The 25,197-nt window shown below is 46.4% G+C and overlaps 2 protein-coding genes across 7 annotated transcripts in view; one reads left to right on the forward strand and one right to left on the reverse strand.

The window, feature by feature from the left end:
• The window catches only part of LOC127007129 (mucin-5AC-like), a 296,085-nt gene that overhangs the window by 132,228 nt on the left and 138,660 nt on the right, over positions 1 to 25,197 (forward strand). For 2 of the 3 annotated variants that reach the window (XR_007760078.1, XM_050877777.1), the window contains exon 4: positions 3,779 to 3,808. The gene's annotated coding sequence lies outside the window, so the exon portion shown is untranslated. Of the gene's footprint in view, positions 3,809 to 25,197 lie in introns of all 3 variants that reach the window. The other variant, XR_007760079.1, reaches the window with a different exon arrangement.
• Positions 1 to 25,197, reverse strand: part of LOC127007131 (uncharacterized) — a 157,056-nt gene that overhangs the window by 27,219 nt on the left and 104,640 nt on the right. The window contains exons 3-4 of one of the 4 annotated variants that reach the window (XM_050877788.1): positions 14,831 to 14,947; positions 11,950 to 13,747 (exon numbers count right to left, since the gene is read on the reverse strand). The exons of the other annotated variants lie outside the window; for them this stretch is intronic. Of the exons in view, the coding sequence (XP_050733745.1) occupies positions 13,038 to 13,747; positions 14,831 to 14,947 (827 nt within the window). The 3' untranslated portion in view covers positions 11,950 to 13,037. Of the gene's footprint in view, positions 1 to 11,949; positions 13,748 to 14,830; positions 14,948 to 25,197 lie in introns of those variants that run through there. 4 annotated transcript variants of the gene reach the window in all.

Here is a 25,197-nt window from a genome sequence, read left to right on the forward strand (position 1 = left end):
TCAATCATTTCTGTCCAAGCCAAGACAACATTGACGGTGTGACAGTTCAGGGCTTACACACACGCAAACACACACACACACACACACACACACACACACACACACACACACACACACACACACACACACACACACACACACACACACACACACACACACACACACACACACACACACACACACACACACACACACACACACACACACACACACACACACACACACACACACACACACACACACACACACACACACACACACACACACACACACACACACACACACACACACTCCTCCCTCCCCCCTGGCGCCGTTCTGGCCTTGGTTCATCACAAGACGTTGGGTGTGTTTCTGCAACCACTTGAATTCGGAGTTTGGCCCCATCCCTGTCCCTTCCTTCCAACTCCCCCTCCCCGCCCCCTCCCATTACTCGCCCCACCACTCCCACGACGCTCCAGCCCACCCTTTTCTCTATGGCTTCATTCAAACTTGCTTTTATTTATGGTATAATTACATGATTTTAAATATAAATCAGTAAATAATTGAAAGAAATATATATCCCGTATCCTTTGTATCATATTTGCATTTTACTCGTTTCATTGATAGTGTGAATATAATCAATGTTGAAAGATCTTGATTTGGATAAAGAAGATGAAAGAAAATATGTACTCCTTAGTTTTTGTATTGTATCTGTGTCTTACTTTTTACGTAGTTGTGTGGATATATTCAATGTTAGACTTTTCTCTCGTGTTCGTGAAATATGGAATATGTGCAGAAATTTGGGTCAGACGATGGAGCTGTAGCACCACAAAGGAGAGTAAAGGCGAGGAGCAGAGTAGGGGCGCCTTGTGCTCTGGGTTACCGGGCCGGGCAGGGGGTTAGGGAAGGGGGTGAGGCGGGGACCAGACACACGGCTCAGTGGGGCTTCCTTCCTGCACAACACTTGCCTAGAGCAGACTGAGCACTTGGCTGGCGGAGGATCTGTGGATGAACCGCTTAGGTGTGTGTGTGTGTGTGTGTGTGTGTGTGTGTGTGTGTGTGTGTGTGTGTGTGTGTGTGTGTGTGTGTGTGTGTGTGTGTGTGTGTGTCTGTGTGTGTGTGTGTGTCTGTGTGTGTGTGTGTGTGTCTGTGTGTGTGTGTGTGTGTGTGTGTGTGTGTGTGTGTGTGTGTGTGTGTGTGTGTGTGTGTGTGTGTTGGTTCTTGTGAAATGAAGTGACTTTCTGATAGCAGTGAGGAAGGAAGGCCCACTCACTCACTCACCCACTCACCCGCTCACTCACTCACTCACTCATCCACTCACTCGCTCACTCACTCACTCACTCACCCACTCCACCACCAGCAGCATTGTACTTGAATTCATTGCTTGTTCTATTTTTTTTTTCATTTCTCAGCCCCTCTCAGTGTTTGCGATTCCCTTTTTTAATCCCTTTTTTTCGTCGTTAAGGCTGAGGCGTGTGTCTGCCGCGGTGGTTCCTTCGCCTTTAAGGTCCCCTTGCTCCTTCCTGCCCTCCCTTCTTGCCTCCCTCCCACCTTGTTTCCTCCTCTCCTCACACGGCACCCTGCCCATGGATTTCTGACGCCCTGCCCTGACCTTAACGAAATTCAGACTTTCACACTCTAGCTTCTCGCACACTCAGCCCTGTTTACTCACTCAGATTCACACACACACACTTCTCCTGCCTTACGTATTTCAATCACAGAAGCATTCACTGCCTCAATCACACATCCACTCACTCGTTCGCTCGTTCAAACACCCTTCTCTGTCTTCCAGAAGCTGCCTTCAGGAGAGACAGGACGAAGCTCCGAGTTACCCGCCAGGCTGAATCAGTTTAAAGACAAGTATTATGGGGACACGATACAAAAAGATAATCAAGTGGTATTCATATGACCAATACGCACACACACGCACACACAAACACATGAATACACACACACACACACACACACACACACACACACACACACACACAACACAGAAAGCCAGGACAGCTCTCACTATGGTCCGTGCACTATGACGAAGCTAAACTAACACGCTACTCCACTATGGGCTAAGCCACTAGCACAGCCACTCGGGCTTGGAACACACAGCTCACGGGACACAGCGCATCTCCGCCCCGCATTGAACTCTCGCAGCAATGATCAACTCAGGCGCTATAGGACGTTGAGGCAGACTATAGTTTTGGCTCACTCTCACCCCCTTCACAGCCCCGGCGTGCATATGGCGGGTGTTTGGCGGCTGGTCGCAGGGGGTGAAGCGTACTGGCTCATCGTGGGGAAGCGTGTTCTCGTTACCATCATAACACTCAAGGCAAGATCACAACACCTCGTAAGGGTCACATTGGGTACAGCACGCTACGCTAAGAGGCACATACAGGAGGTCGTCTAGCACATAATGGGAAGGTCTCTGTGGCACGTTCAGTACGGTGGGAAGCAAATGCAGCACGTCTTTAGTAGCGGATACACGGCGGGTTCTGTAGCAGGTAGAACACGTTGTTTGTTTGTTTTTATGGTAGCAACGTTATGGTGTGGCATAGACAACAGCATATAGTGGAGCATACACAACAGCATGATACATAGCATGGTCAGTACTCGCGGGAGCATGTACGTACAGATCGCTTTTTTTTTTCGTTGCAAACATAACATAGAAGATAATAAAGACGGGTATGCTTTGAACAACATTCATCATGGATCGGGCGGCATTCCCTCATTCATCACCCACCATTTATTTTATATTAGGACATTCATCACATGCTCACCACCACCAACACCGATAACACCATCATTAAAAGTTATAGTTCAACCGCCTTCATGGAACACTCGCACAGCTGTCACTGTACCACCAAAACCACCACCCACACCACCAGACCCTCCTTCCTTCCCTCAGACGCACCACCACCGCTCACCACAGCATCAAACAGCATCAACTTTCACGCCACAGCACGATGCAGTAACATTTCACTGTCCACGGAACAAAAGGGGAAAAGGAAACATTACCATCTACACAGACAGACGAATGCAACAGCAACACTACAGCAACATGACATCATTCACCACGCTTGAATCATAAAAGAACACTCGTCACCGCAATCATAGCACACCCCACATCACATAATCCGCCGTCACTGCAATAACATCACAGCAAACACACCACGGCCACTATTCCCTCGGAGAAGTATCAGCACAACATTCGCAACACACCCGCAACACAGCAGAACGACACGCATTCCCGACTACCTCCAGACAACAGTGCAACACAACATCCACCACGCTTAGAACAAACATCGTACTTACAACACAATCCAAGGTACACCATCCATTACTCGCGGCATATTTCACTTCAATCGCTGTCCATGAATGCGCATAACACACACACACACACACACACACACACACACACACAAACACACATGGTGGTATCAAAGCTTATCTGGCTGAAGGTAATCCTCCATTGGATGCAATCTCTGGCGGAGCTTCTGCGCATTTGCATGTACACATAGGTGTGTGTGTGTGTATGTGTGTGTGTGTGTGTGTGTGTGTGTGTGTGTGTGTGTGTGTGTGTGTGTGTGTGTGTGTGTGTGTTTCAGTATACGATATATTTTTTTATTTATTAGCGGCAACTGGCTTAACTCTATGGACTTTGTCAGCACATTTTTATTTAATGAAAAAGTGTTTCTAGATTGTATTACACGTAACGACTTAATATTCGCATCATCAGCATCAGCATCAATGTATTTAACACCACCATATTCTTACATAACTGTCATTGTGTCTTTTTCAGACGGACCGTCAAGATTTCGCAGCGTGATGGGTGAGTACTGGCTTCTCTTGTGCAGTTGGGGAAGGATCGGGAGGAGGAGAGTGCAGGGGTAGCTTTGCATGCAAGGGATAAGGGGTGAGGAAGAGGAGGGCAATGGTACTACATAAGAGGGGCCACGACTCGCCATCACACGAGAAGAAGAGGAAGTTATCTGGCGTGCGAGGCGGGTGTTGGAGGCGATCTCGGGGCGTGGCGGGAGTCTGTCGCCACGAAATTGATCCACTAATTCGAGTGTCGCGCTGGCGCCTGTGTGTGTGTGTGTGTGTGTGTGTGTGTGTGTGTGTGTGTGTGTGTGTGTGTGTGTGTGTGTGTGTGTGTGTGTGTGTGTGTGTGTGTGTGTGTGTGTGTGTGTGTGTGTGTGTGTGTGTGTGTGTGTGTGTGTGTGTGTGTGTGTGTGTGTGTGTGTGTGTGTGTGTGTGTGTGTGTGTGTTGGGGGAGTTGAGTCAGCTGCGTGCTGTCTGAACAAGATATACACTCACTCACACACACACACACACACACACACAAACACACACACAAAAAAAAAAAAACATGAGGACAAGCACGCAGCTGATGGGGTTACCTCCGTAAACGATCATATCCTTTTGTGTGTTGTTATGACAGAAACAAACAAACAAACAAGAAACTCACTCTTGTAACGGCATTGACAACATTTCATACACACAAAGGTGGCGAACACGACACATACAGGTACATCATCGTCCACACGGAAGGTAATCATGATAACCCGTAGAGCTTAGCGGCTGACGAAATGCCAAGCCCGAGTCTCCAACGAATCACAAAAGACGAACAGGAGGCCATGAAAGATAAATCATGCAGGGCTGCTTTGAGAATTTTTATTGTGTATTGTGATCCCTATGACAAAGACAGTACAAACGGTACAGGAAGTACACAGTACTTACAAGAACAACTCTTTGAAACACTTTGGGTGGCGTCAGAACTCGGCGGCGGCCCTGCAACACTAACACAACACTCTCCTCCCCAGCCCTGTCACATCCTCGCTTCCCCTTCACACCCCGCTTGTGCCCCAAACACCTCCGCCTTGTTTTGTTCCCCACAAAGACCTTCAGAACCCTTAGGCCGCCCATTTCCAGCTCCTTCTCCCCACATTACCCACACGCCAACCTCACTAATCGTTCATGGTAAAAATGTGAAGGCAAGGATGAAAAGGCCTATGAGAAGTAAAAAAATATTGGAAAGCCGTAGACTCCCGCCTTGAAATTAGGGCAAAAGGATGGGAAGGTGATAGCGACACTGAACCCGTAAACAAATGGTCGAAAGAGAACGAAACACGATAAAAGTGGATGAAAGCGATGAAGGATAAGAGGGATAAAGAGTGGGAGAACAGAATAAAGAAGCAAGGAGGGGCCTGGGAACTGACGTTGCTCTAAAGAAACTGATGATCCGGTAAAGAAAAGGAGAAACAAACGGTAGATGTCAACACGGCTCTTTAAAACAATTGTTGTCGTCGCCGTCGGGTTCACAAGGAGACTAGAAAGAGGGAGACGCCCCCTGTTGTAGTCCAACTTTTGTCTGTATAACTCTGGGGCGGCGAGGGGAGCACCCGAGGCCGTCAAAGGGGAGCCAAAGTGAGGGAAAGTGAGGGGAAAAGTTGAGGGACTGCCACGGGGTGAAAAAAAAGCACACCGAAAAGTGAATCACAAAATAATAAAAAAGATAACGTGAAAAATGAAAGGACGGTGTTTGAGCTTTTTATTCAAATTCAAAGGATAATTGAATTAAGAGATATTTTTCCTTTACAATTTAAATGCATTTGCCCCTCTCTCTCTCTCTCTCTCTCTCTCTCTCCCCGCACAAATCAAGGAGGAGCCAGAAGTAAAATCCATTAATTTCCAACTTTCTGACGTGTCCTCTCTCTGGGGGCGAGGCAAGACAGGGCGTAAGTCTGGGGCGACGGGTGGCGAGGCCTAGGCTGTAGCAGGGGCTGGCGAGGGCGTGACAGGGTGACAGGGTGTTGTTAGTTTATACTTGTGCGTTGAGGTGCCACGAGATGGGGAATGGGAGGATGATAGATAGATAGATAGATAGATAGGAAGACAGAATGAGAAAATATGTTTAAGAACTATCGGCAGCAATAGTAGAAATAGTAGAAGTATCAATAGCAGTGGGAGCAGTAAAAGGATTAGTAGTAGTAGTAACAGTAGTAGTAGTAGTAACAGTAACAGTAGTCGAAGAAGTAACTACATAAATCGTCTACTAATACCTATCGCACCTGTTCTACCTAGATGAATCTCAATTAGTCAACACTAGAGAGTCGTGCATACCTGGCCTCGTAACACACTTTAAGGCCAGGGGTCGTCATACATACACTTACGGATTGCTGAAAGGGAAAAAAAGGGAAAAGAAGGCGGGAAAAGGAGTGAAACGAGACTGAGATTTCTGTGGGTTAAAAGAAGAGATGAAAACGAAGATGAAAAAGAGTAGATGAGCAAAAACGTCTAAAAAAAATAAGGAGCCACACGGGTACACAAATGGAATGTAAAAATGTCTATAATAGTGATTCATAAAACTATCAACAAACAAACGAGTAAACAAACATCCCACCTACACTAAATAGACTAACACACATCATCGTCATCATCATCTTCATCAGTTTGTTTTCTTACTATTTTATTTGTATTTTCTTAAACATTACAACCGCCATCATCACCACCACCCTCACGATCACCATCACCACAGTATAGGTTGAGTGTGCATGGTGGTGGTGGTGGTGGAGGTGGTGGTGATGGTGGTGGTAAGGATAAAATTAAATACATAAACTCCTAACTATTTTCCTTGTTACTTTTTTGAGCTTTCACTGTGGCCATTTTCTCTCTCTCTCAAACATGCCATGAAATTAATTACCCGGAAAAACACTTAACAACAACAGGAACAACAACAATTAGTAGTGATAATAATGACAATAATAATAACAATAATCGTAAATTTGCTTCATAAATTATAAGCTTTTTTTGCGTAATTGTTTTCCTCCAGCTTTCACACGTCAGGTCCACGTTGTATACATATATTTACATTGTAACTTTTTTTTTTTTTTGGTATATGAAAGAAAAATAATAAAAAAGTGATAATAAATTCAACGGAGTAACAGAATGCTTCTCGGTTCGACTATGGTTGTTGCTAGTCTGTCCACCTCACGTCCGCACACACGCACACGCACACGGGCGCACACACATACACACACACACACGTTTCATTTCACCTTCATTCCACGTCCTTTATCTCTCCTCTTTCCTAACGTTTGCTCTAATCCTCCTCCTCTTCTTAATTCCTCTCTTGTCTCGCCCTATTTCCCAGCGCTTTCCCTAATCCTTCCTCCTCCTCTAGAACTCTCCCAAATCCCCTTCTTCCACACTCTCTCTCTGCATCATCGTTTTTTTACGGCACCGTCCTCCTGTTGTTCCTCCTCCTCCTCCTCCTCCTCTTCTTCCTCCTCCTCCTCCTCTTCCTCCTCTTATTTCTCCTCCCTTGATCCCTAATGGCGGACTGTTGACATTGTGACGTCACGCAATGGTGTTAGTTGCTCCAAACGAAAGGAATAGCCTTCTCTCTCTCTCTTCTCTTTTGTTTCCACCCTTCTTTATCTCTATATCTTCCCGTTCTTTCTTTCACTCATTCATCCATCCGTCTTGCTCCTTCATCTTTGTTTTCTCATCCATCTTCTTTTCTTTCCCTGGTAATCTTCCATCCACAATTTTATCTTTTATTTTTCTTTCCTCTTCATTCCTACTCCATTTCCTAACTTTTTTGTATTTCTTTAAAGAAATTTCTCCTCTTTGTTTGTCCGTGTACCTTTTATAGTGCTCTTTCTGTCATTTTTAGAACTGTTTTTAATAAATGTTTTGTTGTGATGTTGTTGTTTTTTTGCACATGTATGCACAATTTTATAGGTATTCAGTTCTTAATAGTGTAAATCCATCACAATCTTTTCTCTTTCATTCCTCTTCCTCCTCTTCGTTATCTACCTCTTACACTTCCTTCTCCTCCTCATCTGTTTCCTTGTTTTTCTTGTTCTCCACCTCCAACCTGCTCATCCTCATCCTCATCCTCATCATTCTCATCCTCGTCCTCCTCCTCCTTTTCCTCCTCCTCCTCTTCATTCATTTCCTCCTCCTCCTCCTCCTCCTCTTCATTGTCTTCCTCATCCATCCTCCTCCTCCTCCTCCTCCTCATCTTCGTGTTCCTCCCTCGTTTAATCCACTGTGGAAGAGACGAAAAGTCAACGCAAATGTTAAATTTAATAATCCTTCGTTATGTAAATGCGAGGGCGACTTTTTTGCGTTATTTTATTTGACCTTTGTTTTCCATGTATAACTGAGAATGATAATATATATTTGGCCCTAATGAGAGGAGGAAAATTTTTATTCAGCGCGCGAGTCGGAAAACGTAAAAAAAAAGTGTGTTGAGTTGGCAGTGTACAGGAGGTGACTAATGTGCGTGTGTGTGTGTGTGTGTGTGTGTGTGTGTGTGTGTGTGTGTGTGTGTGTGTGTGTGTGTTTACGAGTACGGGGTGGAGAGAGGTAAACAACAGCCATTAACAGCGCCGAGTCGAGAAGCTTTGCATAATCATATTAATAAAAACAATGATATATACACTCACACACATACAGACAAACATACATACACACATACATACACATACACACGTACAGTCATAACAACATGGAGAACCAACAGGTGATTGGAACCTTTGAGCCTGGTGGGGTTCCCTGGGGGGCGGGGGAGCGAGCTTGGAATTGGTCGGGGTAGGGGTTCAATCTGGCATTCTCTCCCTTCCTGACGGGGCTGTGGGTGGCGGCATCCTCTTCCTCCTCAGGGGCACGACGTCTCCCCTGATGAGGTCCTGAGGGAGGTGCCGAGGTAACAAACGCGAGGGATTCTCACGATTGTCTTGCGGTGCCTCGCCGCTGCCGCCCCCCGTCAGTAGGTTGAGAGCGGAGGGAGCCCCGTTCAGTCTGTCACCTGCCGGGTCCGCAAACGGGAAGGAAAACACAAGACGTCATACCCACGAAGAGAAATGAGGGGGGCGTCAAGTGGGAGGCAGGCGACGGAAGCTTCTCTCCTCTCTGTGCGGTCTGAGTGAGCCGTGGCCGAAACAGGATTTGATTCGCTCCTTTTTCCCATTCCTTTGATCCTGTCCCCGTTGTAACTTATCCGCCACCTTTTCCCTTCCATCCCTTTTCCGCGTTCTCTCCATCGATTTTTGCACCCAAGCAGATCTGGCTTAATCATTCCCCCCTTTCAACTTTTCCGTTATCCTCCTTTCCCCATTTCCCTCATCCTCCTTTCCCGTCGCTCTCCGTCATCGCTCTCCACACGCATCGCCCTCCTCATCCTTTCCGTCGTAGGCGCAACTCAAGCTTGTTTACGAGAGGGAGAAAACAAATCAGAGGCTTGTCGCGCTTCAGAAAGGTTTCATTTCCTGTAGTTGGGCGAGGGCAGAGGACAAGGGCTCCCACCCAGCCTGTTGACCGCCCTCCGTGTTTCCTCCTGCCTCTCGCGAAGGAAAGAAGGAAGGAGGGAGTAAAGGAGAGAGACAAACGTGGAAGAAAGAAGAGAGAACTAACTCCCTGTAACTTCCCATTAACTCGCGTCCTGAGCTCCTGCCCGTGCTCCGCGCCGCGCCACCGCCTCCCGGGGACCATGAACAACACACGGTCAGGCTCGTAAAACACGCGTATAAGGAGTAAGTGCGTTATGCTAAGGAAACATTTGCTCGTTCTACATCGTCCCTAACTGGCTACCCTACCAGAAGGATGGTCTGTACAATGTGTTTGCAGGAGCGGGGGGCGGCCCTATGCCTCGCCTGGGTCACACACACACACACACACACACACACACACACACACACACACACACACACACACACACACACACACACACACACGCGCACGCACAGTCGCACACGCACACATTCAGGCAGACAGGCTCGGGCGTCGCCACCCCAGGGGGACGCCTCGGTCACCCCGGCTTTTTTTTTTTAAGAGTTTGTTATGGTCCGTTTGTTTGCTCGAGGAATGTCAACACTGAACACTCACACTCCCGGCTTAGTTGCAAGTTTACACTATGTTTGTTTTTGTTTTGTTGTCTTTCGTGTGATTACTTTATTCTAATCGTTTCTTTCCATTTTATTTTTCTCTTATGCACGTGTTCATATTCTTGCCATAAAGTTTTAGCTCTCTTTGGTACATTTAATGCTGGTTATTGTTGGTCCAAGTCTTGTTTTTGCTGCTGGTGCTGCCGTTCTTCTTAGTGTTGCTGCTGCTTTCTTTTCTTGGCTGGGCCTGCCGGGTAAGCGTTCGTAACTTTGACACAACCTCGTTTTCAGTCCGGTGTTTTAGGGGCTCGAGTCCACATTTTCTCTATGGTAATACCCGATAAAGCGACAAATGTTTTCAGAACGAGGAGGAATTCATCAAAGTCATTTCTGTTTTTTTCTTTTTTTTTTCAAGCTCTCACGCGGCGCACGAGACCACTAACTCTCACTCTTTGTAGCTAATGGTCATAACGTCCGTCTGTATTAAGAGCCGCGATATAATTAACGTTAAGTATAAGGAATGCCACTTGTGACTCCCGCTTCGCCACGCGCCTCCAGCCCTCCCCAGAGCTCATGGACTTGGAGGCACTCGAAGGGGCGTCGTCTTCATCAGCAGCAGCAAAAACCAGGAACCTTAAAGGGGGAGGGCGGGGCGATAATGCTTCCCCAGAGCCCGACCAGCGACTTATTTACGAGTCTTTCGGGGCGTGGAGGGGACAGGGAAGGTGTTAACGCTTGGCAGGCGGCCCCGAGGCACTGTCCGTTGCACTCTGAGGCACATGAAGTATAGTGGCTCTCCTTGGCACTTCCCCGAACACCGTTGATTGGCATATTTTCCCGCGACCCACGCACAGAAATGCCGTGTGTGGGAGGCGCTTAGTCCGTCTGTTTGTCCGTGTGTGTGTGTGTGTGTGTGTGGGTGGGTGGGTGTGTGAGTGTCGATGTGGGTGTCTACTTGTATGCTAAGCCAAAGGTTGTCTTCATTTACCTGTCTGTCTGTCTGTCTGCCTGTCTGTCTCTCTGTCTGTCTGTCTATTTGCTTGTCTTGTGCTAGTTGAGTATATATGTTAGTTACTGTGCATCGTTTATACGTTAGTTGGTTTTGATTGACTTGTTTGTTTGCTTGTTTGCTTAATGGTCAGGTACGTTGGTTGTCCTTGTAATCAAGATGCAAAGCGTTTCATTACCTATTCTCCCCTCGCTTCTTCCTTTCGTATTCGTGTGTATGGGTGTGTGTATGGAGAGACGTAGAACACACACACACACACACACACACACACACACACACACACACACACACACACACACACACACACACACACACACACACACACAGAGATCACCATGGCAACTGTCCCTAATGAGTCGCCAGCGCACCAGAACAGACACACACACACACACACACACACACACACACACACACACACACACACACACACACACACACACACACACACACACACACACACACACACACACACACACACGCACACACACACACACTTAAACCTCCTCCTCCCTCTCCTTCTCCTCCTCCTCCTCCACCTCCTCCTCCTCCTCCTCCTCCTCCTTCTCCTATTTCCCCTCCTCCTCCTCCTCCTCCTCCTCTTCCATCTTCATCCCTTACCAAACAGCCCAGCGTCCCCACACATACCAAACCATTTTTCTTTCCCTCCCTTTTCTCAACACCCGCTCACCTCTTCCTCTCTCTTTCACACACACACACACACACACACACACACACACACACACACACACACACACACACACACACACACACACACACACACACACACACACACACACACACACACACACACACACACACACACACACACACACACACACACACACACACACACACAGGATGGAAGGTTTGAAGGGGAAGGATTGAGAGCTAACAAAAAGGAGGACTTGCCTGCTCAATAGACACGCCACAGGTCTTTAGAAAGGGGCTGCCGTCTTCTAAGTCTCTCTCTCTCTCTCTCTCTCTCTCTCTCTCTCTCTCTCTCTCTCTCTCTCTCTCTCTCTCTCTCTCTCTCTCTCTCTCTCGTGTGTGTGTGTGTGTGTGTGTGTGTGTGTGTGTGTGGAAGTGGGTGTGTGGAAGAGGGTGTGGGTGTGGGTGTTAAAGATAGCTAAGAGAGAGAGAGAGAGAGAGAGAGAGAGAGAGAGAGAGAGAGAGAGAGAGAGAGAGAGAGAGAGAGAGAGAGAGAGAGAGAGAGAGAGAGAGAGAGAGAGAGAGAGAGAGAGAGAGAGAGAGAGAGAGAGAGAGAGAGAGAGAGAGAGAGAGAGAGAGAGAGAGAGAGAGAGAGAGAGAACAAGAGGTAGAGACGCTCCTGTTTAGACAAACAGACAGACAGACAGTCGGTCGTATGATACACAATCAATAGTCACCCACACACGCCACTACAGTCCTCGGAAATAGAACAAAGCTCCCGCCCCCCAAAAATAGCAATTAAAAAGTTTCTTTCAAAATATTTAATGAATGTTTTTCAATGGTTGTGGAGTGTTTTAACACGAGCCATCGAAATATTTTAAAGCACTACTTGAACAGGAAATAGCTTTTGCAGGGAGAAAACATTTTCATACGTTTATGGAATGTGTTTCAAGGATTTGTAGAATTACTGATTGACAAGATATCTTCTCGTGATAGTTGTAACTTTTCTTACAGAAAAAACAAATTCTTTGTCGCGCGTAAAGCGTCACTCAGCGGCCACGCCCTGAGCCGCGTCAGGCAGTGTTCGGTGCAAGCGCCGCTGCGGCAGGTTGTCGGGAGTGTCCGCGGCGTAAGGAGAGCCGGCGCTGCGCGCGAGAGTAGAGTTCATGAGATCGAGTCCACTTCATGTGAGGCTGAGCCGCGCCTGTTCAGGGCTGCGTTCAGCGTCCCTTGAGCCACGTGTGCCATCGTTGCGAGGAGAGGAACCTGCGAAGACCCTTGATCAAGGAGCTTCACTGAGTCGCGTAGGTACGGCTTTTATGCTACATATTTCGATGAGGAGCTTGTGCGTCGATAACTGACACTTGTCTCGTGCCTCGAGTCATTACGGTGACGTCCGGAGAATGTCTTCCACTGAACCTCGCCGCGGCCTGGGCCTCCCCGCGGCGACTTATGACGTACTGAAGGTCGTGCGCGCGCAAGGCACTGCTGTGCCGCGGCGTTGGATGCTAGACCACGGCTGTGTGTGTGTGTGAGCGTGTCCTGTGGGCGTAGTTGATGGAGGCAGCGGCGCGGGCCAGGTCAAGGGTGGAGCTGGTCTGGTTGTGGGCGGCGAGTCTGTTGGCAGCGCCGTGCCCCGCCACGTCCCGAACAGACCGCGACGACGATAACGAAGATAGCGTTGGCAGACACGGCTGGCTCTCCAGGATGGAGCCCAGCGCCGGCAGCCGCGGTGACTTTTTCGGAGTGCCCCGCGGAGTGGCCGGACGTGGCGGCGCCGCCGGGAGGATGTCGTCCAGGGGCGGCTCCCCAGGACGGCCGTTGGGCAGCTGGCCGAGGCTGGTCGCCGCGGGCCGGGCAAAGACCTCGCGGGCCACAGAGGTCACGCGCGGCCCCCCCTCCACCACCACGCTTGAGCCGCCCGTTGGCCACGCCGCCTCCCGCCTGGCGGAGCCTGTTGACCCCGGAGCGGACTGGGACTTGGTGGCCGCGGTGTGTCGGGTCGTCGTTGAGGTCGGAGCAGATGGAAGAGTGTAGATTTCTCGCAGGAGTTCCGGGGGCAGGCGAGGGTGGGGCGTGGGTTTGAGCACGGAGTAACGAGACCCCCATTCCTCCTCCTCGGCGGGGCCGCAGATCTTGTAGGCGCAGCAGGCCACAATGCAGAGGGCGAACAGCGCCCCGAAGCACATGGCGGACAGCTGCATGGCCAGCACGATGTCTGGCGGGGGGAGGGTGTCAGCCGGGGGGACTGTCCCGCCCTGCTCCTGCCTCTTCCTAGGTCCTTACCCCCTAACCCCCCAAGCTCCTCCATCTACCTCGCCTGTCACTGTAACTTCCCAGACGTGTCGTCTTTCTGTCTGCTCCAAGTAATTAACCTCCGCGCACCCATTGCCCTCTCTTACCACCCAAACTTTTGACTACAATCCTCTTCACCCTCTATATTCTGCCTCACTTTCACCACCTTCCCAACCCATTTCTCCTCCTCCTCCTCCTTCACTAGAAGAACTTTCACTCCACCAGCCACTTATTCACTCCAGTTCACACATATCAGCCCCGCACACCCTCCTCTTCCCAGCTCATCCAGGCCGTCACCCTCGTCACCCCAGCACCCCACCTTTAAGCAATCATCCCTAAGCTTTCACCTTTAACAAGAGCCTTTCTCCCCGCTCATCTCCTGCCCACTCCCTAAGCCCTTTACAACCCTCTCTATGCACTCATTCCCCCTGACATTATCTCATGGAGTTTCACCTTTACCGCCCATTCTCCCTCGACACTTCCTTCTTTGTCTCCTCTGAGTTGAAGCTTTCATTCCATTTCTGCCTCTCATTTTCCTCCTTTCAAGTCCTTCTCACCTCCTCCGTCCACCCAATCCTTGCGTCATAACATTACACACACATACTCCCTGACCAGCACACACACGCATTCATATCCTTTCCTAGACAGCACTCTTTTTTGCACTTAAATCACCCTTCCCTGAAAGTCTCCCTTAGTACACACCTCACCTAGCACATACTTGTTTACCTGTCCTTCCTGATTCCCTGCTTAACTCCCCTTCCCGATCTTCCTAAATTCCCTCCCCTACATCCTTCCCTGATTATGTGACTTACTTCCTTCCCCGACTTCCCTCCCTGAATTCCTAACTAATCTCCCTCCCCTGACTTCCCATCTAACTTCTCTTCCTGACTTCTTGCCTAACTACCCTCCCTATCATTCTACCTCCTATAATCCCCCTAAGAAAAATATCAACATCAACACCAACACCAACACCAGAGGCAGCAGCAGCAGGTCTTGACAAGCTTACCTTCCCACGTTACTTCGTAGGCAGCGGCGTTAGAGACCCCTCTGTACCCGTAGCGCCCAACACCTCCGCCTGCCCCTTTCCCTGCCTTGCTGCCTCTGGCCCCGCCTCCCGGCACACCTGCAGGGACGCCGGGGATCAAGGCCGGGGAGGGGGGCGCATGAGGCAGCAGTGGGAAGGAGGAAGGAAGGAGCCCACCACACTACACACACACAGAACACGGACGAAGGAGGATAGGCACGGGAAGGGAGGAAGGAAGGAAGAGAAGGAGGTAATGGGAGACTATTTGCTAGACAGGTAGAGGGCACGGGAAAGGAGGAAGAGAGAGGGATGGAGGGACAACTGGCTAGAAAATAGAGGGTAATGGAAGGAAGGGAGAAAGGAAGAGCGGGAGAGGAATGAAAAGACTAGCTAGAAGGATTGAAGAGGAGATAAAGGAATAAAGAAAGAAGGAAGAAAGGGAGAAGGAATTGAATAGACAGGGTAAAGAGAAAGAGGAAGGGCGAAACGGAAAGGTAGAAGGATGGATAGATAACTAGATATAAGGAGAGAGAAAGGGAACAGGAAGGAAGAAAAGAGAGAGAGAGAGAGAGAGAGAGAGAGAGAGAGAGAGAGAGAGAGAGAGAGAGAGAGAGAGAGAGAGAGAGAGAGAGAGAGAGAGAGAGAGAGAGAGAGAGAGAGAGAGAGAGAGAGAGAGAGAGAGAGAGAGAGAGAGAGAGAGAGAGAGAGAGAGAGAGAGAGAGAGAGAGAGAGAGAGAGAGAGAGAGAAAGGGAGGTAATAGCTACGAATGGAAGTGAGGGTAAGGAGAGGAAGGAAAGCGAGCGAGAAAGAAAGATAAGAGGCAATGAGAAAGGAGAGTAAGAGGGATGAAAATAAATGAGTAGAAAAAGGTTGAATGATGTGGAGAGGATAAGCATGTTAGGGAAGAAAGAAAAAGGAGGAGGGATGATAGGATTAGGAGAAAGAAAAAATAGGAGTGGAGAGGATGATGGAACAAAGGAAGCAGAGGTTAATCAAACTGTGATGCGTGAAGGAAGAAGGATAGAGGAATAAAGATGAAGAGAGAGAGAGAGAGAGAGAGAGAGAGAGAGAGAGAGAGAGAGAGAGAGAGAGAGAGAGAGAGAGAGAGAGAGAGAGAGAGATAGATAGAGAGAGAGAGAGAGAGAGAGAGAGAGAGAGAGAGAGAGAGAGAGAGAGAGAGAGAGAATGGAAGAAAAGAAAGAGTGTGAGGGAAGAAAAATGGAGACTAATAGAAGGAGGATGTAGGAGAAAACAAAATGAAGGAAGGAGAAGAGGAGGAGGAGGAGGAGGAGGAGGAGCAGAAGGAGGAGGAGGAGGAGGAGAAGGAGGAGGGAGGAAGATTTGTGTAGCAGGTGAGAGAGAGAGAGAGAGAGAGAGAGAGAGAGAGAGAGAGAGAGAGAGAGAGAGAGAGAGAGAGAGAGAGAGAGAGAGAGAGAGAGAGAGAGAGAGAGAGAGAGAGAGAGAGAGAGAGAGAGAGAGAGAGAGAGAGAGAGAGAGAGAGAGAGAGAGAGAGAGAGAGAGAGAGAGAGAGAGAGAGAGAGACTAGCCTGAGGATCTCGAAAATAAAGTGTGAGGGGCGTCGCAAGTTTATTTAAAGAGAGAAAAAAAAGAGAAATGAGAAGCGAGAGAAGCTTGAGAGGATACACGAAGGAAAAAAAATCAAGAAAGGGATGAGGAGGAGGAAGGCGAGGAGGAAGAAGAGGAGGATTAGGAGGAGGAAGAGGAGAAAGTAAGGAATAAAGGAGGAGAGGTAGAGAAAGGCGAGGAAGACGAAGAGGATTAGGAGGAGAAGGAGCATGATGATGAAAATTTAAAGGAAGAGAACGAGGAGGAAGAAGTGAAGGAGAAGGAGGAGGAGGAAGAGAAGAAGAGAAAGAAAGATAGCTAAGGAGATGAGGGAGAGAAAAGTGAGATAAAAGAAGAAAAGGATTAGGAGAAGGAGGACCAGGAAGAGAAGGTAAAGGAAGAGAGCGAGGAAGAAGTGGAGCAGGAGGAGGAGGAGGAAGAGGAGAAAGTAAGGAAAAAAGGAAGAGAGGGAAAGAAAGGCGAGGAAGAAGAGGATTACGAGAAGAACGAGGACCAGGAAGAGATGTGGAGAAGGAGGAGGAGGAGGAGGAGGAGGAGAGGAGGAGAAGACGTGGGTGAGTGCCGCGTGTCATGTCAAGGAGACGAAAGAGGAAGGAGAGGACGAAAAGCAGGTGAGATAAGACATGAACTGGCGAAGGGAAGGAGAGAGAAAGGAAGCGGAGGGAAGCGAGAGAGGGAGAGAGGATAAAAAAAAAGAAACTCGGGAGAATCGGAGAACGAGAGACAGAGAAGAAGAGACAGGAAGAGAAAGCGTAATGCGAGGAAACACTTTAAACAGAGAGAGATGAAAGAGAAGGAGGGACGAAGAGGAAGGAAGGAAAATTACGTGGAAAATAAAGTTAAGAAATGAAAGAAGGACGTTAGTGATGATGCAGCAAAATGATAACCAAGAGAAGAAAAGAGGTCAGGAGGGACAGAAGGAAGGGAGAGGAAAGAGGTAGAATATACTAAAAGAAAAGAAAGAAGAAAAACAGAAAAGCGACAAGAGAAGGAAAGAGGAGAGAGGGAGAGCAAAACCAAAAGAAAAATGAGAAGAAAAGAGGTCAGGAAGAACAGAAGGAAGGGAGAGAAAAGAGGCAGAATATACTAAAAGAAAAGACAGAAGAAAAAAACAGAAATGGGACAAGAGAAGGCAAGAGGAGAGAGGGAGAGCAAAACCAAAAGAAAAATGAGAAGAAAAGAGGTCAGGAAGAACAGAAGGAAGGGAGAGGAAAGAGGCAGAATATACTAAAAGAAAAGACAGAAGAAAAAAACAAATGGAACAAGAGAAGGCAAGAGGAGAGACGGAGAGCAAAACCAAAAGAAAAACGAAAGTAAAGAACCCTCTTCATCTTCTTAACCGGTCTCGGATTTGGCCAAAGAATTCCTAACGCGGAAAAAAGGTCACCCAGCCTAAGGTCATTCCTATAAGATGACCTTCCAGCCCCTCTAAGCCACTAAAAGGTCATGGAACTCCAGCTCTTCCTGACCCTAAAAAGACACCAAGTTTCTGAAGAGGATTTTACGGAGTTGGTAATCATTTTTTTTTTATCTATTATTTCACTTATATAGCTTTAGGTGTCTGGTATATATGCTCTCTCTCTCTCTCTCTCTCTCGACCCCATTCCTCTATCTACTCTTCCTCTCTGTCCATAGAATAATGTTGCATCATCACTTTAGGGCCACCCCAATCCATCTCCATTTTCCTCATCGACTTCACTTATGCTCCTATACCTCGTCCGACCCCTACCTCCTCCCTCATCCTTTTCCTCCCCTTTTTCCTCCTCCTCCTCGTGCCAACTCTTAGCTCCCCTCCTCCTCTTCCTCTTCCTATTGGCTGTTTTCCTTATCCCCCTCCTTCTCTTGCTCCTCCTAATGCCAGTTCTCCTAATCCTCCTCCTCTTCTGTCTCCTCACATCTCCTGTTCTTCTCCTTATCCTCCGCTTCACTCTTAATCTACTTCGCCTTGGCTTGACCCTAACTTCTCCTCTTCCTCCTTTACATCTTCTTCCTCTTTCTACTTATCTCCCCCTACTCCTCCTTCTCCTCCTCCTACTACTGCTACTTTTTATCTTCTTCCCAGTCATTGCCCTTCCGATCCGGTAGCTTCCGAAGAAGGTTAAGCATTGATCCTATGGGGAACTTAGATGGAAGACTGGGAAAAGATACAAAGATTAACCGAAATAAAGATGGGGAAACACATAGATAGATAGATATAGAAGTAGACTAATTGGATGACAGGTAAAAGATGGGAGAGATTGGGAGGTACTTTGGTAGACAGAGAGATAGATTAAAAAGTTGATAGATAAATAAACAGGAGAAAAATGGGTATAATATAGTAATGGGTTATTGGTAAAAGATATAAATTTAGGAAGTAAGTGCAGAGAGAGAGAGAGGGAGAGGGGGGGGGGGGAAGAGGGGGGTATAGCTGTCCAATAGAGTGGGGGGGAGGTTGAAATACGACACAAAAACGGGTGGAGGAAAAAAAAACGAGCAATTAGTCGCGATAAAGTAAAGAAAACGAACGAGCGGGCGGGCGAGGGGGGACAGGAGAGAAAACGGGAAAAAGAAAACGGAGAGTAGTAGATTACCAAGAGTTTTTTTAATGCATGACTGTTACGTTTTTATATTTTTTCATCCATCTGCATTTCCATATTACATCACAGCATCACTACGCGAGACAACGTAACGGGGGAAAAACTTACGAAATACGATATTAGTTAATTACATTCCTATTTACGCGGCGTCGACGTTTTTTACCGAAATGAACGAAATATAAAATCGCTTCGCCGTCCGTCGTCGTCCTTCGGTTACGGAAAACGTCATTATTACAATCGTCGGTTTTATTTTCGATCTTTCAAATGAGTTTTCCTTTTATTTAAGTCACGGAAGTTCATGAATTTCACTTCTATTTCTTTTTATTTATTTATTTAAGGGGTGTAGGATTTAACAACATATAAATACAAAACACACATTTCTTCTTCATTTCCTTAATTAATTCGGCAGAGTCTATTTAGAGAGAGAGAGAGAGAGAGAGAGAGAGAGAGAGAGAGAGAGAGAGAGAGAGAGAGAGAGAGAGAGAGAGAGAGAGAGAGAGAGAGAGAGAGAGAGAGAGAGAGAGAGATTTTTTATTTTTATTTAGGAACACACGATCTTATTTAGTTTTTTCTTACACACACACACACACACACACACACACACACACACACACACCTGCTCGTTGTTTAATCTGTCTGAGGGGGAAAGGGGGAGGGGGAAGGGATAGGTGGAGGGAAAGAGAGGGTCAATGCAAAAGGGGGTGGGGTGGAGATGAGACCTTGCATGAACGAAGAGATATGGAGCTACGAAAACAAATGACCCATACGAGGAGGACGTTGAGGTGAGCGAATGACAGAGAGAGAGAGAGAGAGAGAGAGAGAGAGAGAGAGAGAGAGAGAGAGAGAGAGAGAGAGAGAGAGAGAGAGAGAGAGAGAGAGAGAGAGAGAGAGAGAGAGAGAGAGAGAGAGAGTTATGAGGGTGGGGGAATGTAATGGAAGAAGATAAAGGGGAAGCTAACGACACACTCAGAGATACCAAGATAAGATAATGGTGTTTAGGGACCATGAATTGCGAACCTGTACGTATAGATGAAGGGTAATGATGTGAGTGTGTGTGTGTGTGTGTGTGTGTGTGTGTGTGTGTGTGTGTGTGTGTGTGTGTGTGTGTGTGTCATTTTGTGGCATCTATTACAAGACTGCCAACTTAACAAGACTGGAAACATGACAATGAATATGGGAAAAAAATGCCTGTGTTTTTATTCCGCTCCTATTGGATAGATGTGTCCCAGCAGCATTTGCCTCTGTTTTTGGTGTTTGAACGTCTCTTTATCATTATATAATGCAATTGGATGTCCTGGGTCTAGGCTTTGATACCTTTTGGCTAATTTGAATGCATTTATCTGGTTTTGTCAGCAGATATATGAAAAATTATCGTTCGTGATTTTCAGCGAATGAATGAATGATAATAGCCCTTTTTTCCTGTGCTTTTAAGTCCCGAAATATGCTGAAAAAAAGCAACAGTAGTTAATTCGCTTGGAAATTTAATGAGAGTTTTGTTTTGTAGTATTGTTTGAACACCTGAATTTAATCTTTGAACGTTCCTGTTCTTCCGTTGGAGGTCAGAGGTGAGGGCAAGATGGAAAATTCATAGAAGACTGTGGGTGGTGGAGGTCAAGGGGCGTGACAGACAGAATAATTGACCTTTAGGAACAGTGTGTGACCTTTCGGCAGGTATTATCGGCTGGGAAGAACTCACCTGGCCTGGGATTTAACACGTTTTAAAGGGCAGGTGTGAACCGGGGCAAATTTATCTGCTCTAACGGGTGCTGGTGTTTCATGATTTCTGGATGGTTGTAAAACTGACTAACTCTGCAACTGATTAATTGTGAAACTGTATGACTGTGAAACTATTTGACTGTGAAACTGACTAACTGTGGAACTGACTAACTGTGGAACTGACTAACTAATATCTAACTGACTAACTCTGGAAATGACTAGCTGAGAATTAACATGAAACACGATGAATGTATTGATATGACAGTAGGTAAAAAGACAATTTAGCATTCTAATTAAAGAAGATGTTTTGGCTTTAAGATGATTTCAGTATGTGTATGAGTTGAATACTAACAATATATGCGAACATGAATGGAGCAGGTAAGGTAAAGGGAATGGTGTGTGTGTGTGTGTGTGTGTGTGTGTGTGTGTGTGTGTGTGTGTGTGTGTGTGTGTGTGTGTGTGTGTGTGTGTGTGTGTGTGTGTGTGTGTGTGTGTGTGTGTGTGTGTGTGTGTGTGTGTGTGTGTGTGTGTGTGTGTGTGTGTTTGGGGGGGGGGGGTAGTGGGGCGCTTTGATACTATAAGAGGATAACTGTTTATGGAAAACAGGATGGCTGGGAGAGAGAATACAAAATGGGGTTTAGGACACACACACACACACACACACACACACACACACACACACACACACACACACACACACACACACACACACACACACACACACTGGCAGTTCGACATTGTATAATATTGTACACAACCAAATATATACAAGAACACAAGAAGGGTGGCCAGGGGTTCAACAATCCTAGCCTTCCCTTACTCACTCTGCCATTCACTCACTTCCAAGAGACACGAAACATTAAACTATTCGTCGTTCATTTTTTTATTTATTTATTCAGCATACAACATTATTTACCGTCAACCTGACTGGAATATATTTACACCAGAATGCCATGAATCAAGTTTTCCGAGATTATAAAACCAGACATGTAAAAAAAAATATAGCAGGTAAAATTAACCCACCGACTGTTGGTTTGCTCTTATTTTTTGGTCCTGGGAATAACAAGCGTTGTATTTATTGCAGAGTTCAGTGTTTTTATTTATGTGTATATTTTTCATTATATATATATTTTTTTCCCCGTGTTGTGATGTAGCAAATTTGGATGATGCCAGACGGAGCGTTGTGATCTGTCATAAAAAATTTGTGCAGAGCCAGCAAATGATGTGGGGGGGGAGAGAGAGAGAGAGAGAGAGAGAGAGAGAGAGAGAGAGAGAGAGAGAGAGAGAGAGAGAGAGAGAGAGAGAGAGAGAGAGAGAGAGAGAGAGAGAGAGAGAGAGAGAGAGACTGACAGACAGACAGACAGACACACAGACAAACAGATAAGGGATGGAGAAAGGGAAAGGGCTAGACAGACAAAAATGGAAGCAGAAATATTGGTAAAAATTGATAAAGATGAATAGATATATAGATGGATAGATAAATAGATAGACAGGTAAGTAGATAGATAGATAGCTAAACCCTTAGACGAGGAGGCAGGGAAAGAGAGGGAGAGGGAAGGGGTAAGACACAGACATACTGAGGAGGGCAGACAGACAGGTACAGAGACAGACAGACAGGCAGGCAGAAAATCCTTGTAATGTGGAGAGAAAATTGCCATTGTTAGGTCAATACACGGACTGGAAGAAGAGCTGGAAAGACTAACAGAGGGAGCATGGGAAACCGGGAGACTGGCCCGGAGAGAGAGAGAGAGAGAGAGAGAGAGAGAGAGAGAGAGAGAGAGAGAGAGAGAGAGAGAGAGAGAGAGAGAGAGAGAGAGAGAGAGAGAGAGAGAGAGAGAGAGAGAGAGAGAGAGAGAGAGAGAGAGAGAGAGAGAGATAAAGGCAAACACAATGTATAAAATAGTCTGTGAAATAGCACTATTACCACAACATCAACAACAAAACAACAGACAATTAGTAACTATCATGTACTACTGGTTCTCTGTTTCCGCTACCACAACGATCACAACAACCACCAACACAACAACACAAACACAACACCGAGGACGACAACACCAGGGCCCATAGAAGAAGCTTGTAAAATGGCTTCAGTTCTAAGTAGCGCTGCTCCCTCAGCTTCAATGGAGGGAAGAACCAAGCTAGTGAAAACCGAAGCCATTTTTTTCCTTATTTCTACTGCATCATTAAAAAACATAATTAATAAATAAAGAAAAATCACCTCTCGTCGACTAGCTTAGAATAATACAATGGGCTAACATGTTTATTTCCTTCCACTCTATACATGTCACCTTACTCTACCTTCATCATCATCATCATCATTAATATATGTCAACCTTCTAAAAGTAAAGATAATGTTAGAACTTGGCATTGGGTCCATCATCAATATTCTTACCGAGGGAGGCGGCAAGGAGGGAGGAACGGAGGGAAGTAGGAAGGAAGGGAACGGCTGGGGCGGTTAGAGACGAGGAGGAGGAGGAGGAGGATAAGAAGGAGGAGACTGGTAAGGGAAGCCAAGTTATAGGAGCCGGAAGGGATGAGAAGGAAGGAGAGGAAGGGGAAGGATGGGAGGGGAAAGGATAATGACGAACTGTTAAGATAATGGTCGTAACATCATCGGTTTTCAGTTTAGGAAAAATTTAAGAGCGAAGTGAAGACCCGTTCGAGTGAGTGAGTGAGTGAGTGTGTGTGTGTGTGTGTGTGTGTGTGTGTGTGTGTGTGTGTGTGTGTGTGTGTGTGTGTGTGTGTGTGTGTGTGTGTGTGTGTGTTTGAGCGAAGAATGTTGTAGAGAATAATCTTCAGAATAGGTTTTTAATTTATATTTAGTGACCATAAACCTCCCTGCATAAAAAAACGCATTATTGCAAAATGTTAATGTAGTTGGTAATAGTCATAACCAATAATTACCTCATGTGAACCTTTTTTAATCACCATCAGCATATCTATTAGTAATTACGGAGCCAGTCCTATTAAAACAAGGCATTATAACATAACGAAACCTTTCCCCCTAAAACAGAAGCAACAGTTAATTCAGGTGTGCAATATCACTAATACTAGAACAAGCGAGGTAAACCTTTTCACTTACTCCCTGAACACAACACTGAAAAAGAGGAATTCCTGGAAAGACACACGTGATCAAGGTAATGTTCTCTAATTCTAAGGGTACACACATAACCTTCTAGACTAGCACCAGCAACACACACACACACACACAGACACACACACACACACGCACACACACCGAAAGTATTATTGAATGAAGAGAACATAATTAGATGATGGCTTTTCTATCTATCGCCACCATCACCATCATGAACACACATACGCACTCACACACACACACATTAATTTGACGTCACTAAATCTATCACCATCAATAACAACACCGAGAAGTTAGTAAATGATAAGCTTGACGTCACTCGATCTATCACACACAGAATATTTAAACACCAACCAACAACACCATCAATAACAGTAATAATGACAACAGTAATAATGACAAAAATAATAATGGTAATAATAAAAACCCAAAAAATAAGAGTCACCAGAAAATGAGAAAAAGGACCCATTATAAGATACGAAGTCGATCAGATTTACTAATTACATTTTTTTCATCGCGTTTCACCATTTATTTTCTTTTTCTTCAGTTTTCATCATCGACACCATCACTAGCATCACCATCACTGCCTCAGGGATGGAGGGATGGAGGGATGGAGGGAGGGAGGGAAGGATAAGGAAAGGCGGGAAGAATATATTGGATGTTGCGGAGGACGGGAGGAAGGGAGAGGTTGTTTTAAGTTGAGGTGCGCGAACATGCACTCACTGTGGTTGTCTGTTACTGGCGAGGGTTTAGGCTTTCTGTTTAAGACACTCACACACACACACACACACACACACACACACACACACACACACACACACACACACACACACACACACACACACACACACACACACACACACACACACACACACACACACACACACACTCATCTATACATACACGCTTGTTTTGTTTTATTGTCAGTGGCTGTCATTTTAGCTGTAATTTCATATGTGTTTAATTTACAACTTTATGGATGCATTTGTTAACCATTCAAACTTGTTGCGTGCAAACTGACATGGGTATACACCGACCCACTCACGCAAACACACACACACACACACACACACACACACACACACACACACACACACACACACACACACACACACACACACACACACACACACACACACACACACACAAAGCGAGAGACACAACATATAACGTAAATATGGGACACTTAACTCAATGAACGGAGAGAGAGAAATTAAAAGAAACTGCAAAACCATTAAAAAAGCGATGGAGGTGTCACCCAACGCCGTAGTTTTTTTTTAAAGCATCAAAGTTTATGCTAAAGTCAAAGGTTTTAAAATTTTAGCTTATTTTTTCTTTATAACATGCTTTTTAGAGGAGTTTCCGCAGGCTC

This window comes from Eriocheir sinensis, chromosome 34 (assembly GCF_024679095.1).
Source record: "Eriocheir sinensis breed Jianghai 21 chromosome 34, ASM2467909v1, whole genome shotgun sequence".
NCBI lineage: Eukaryota > Metazoa > Arthropoda > Malacostraca > Decapoda > Varunidae > Eriocheir > Eriocheir sinensis.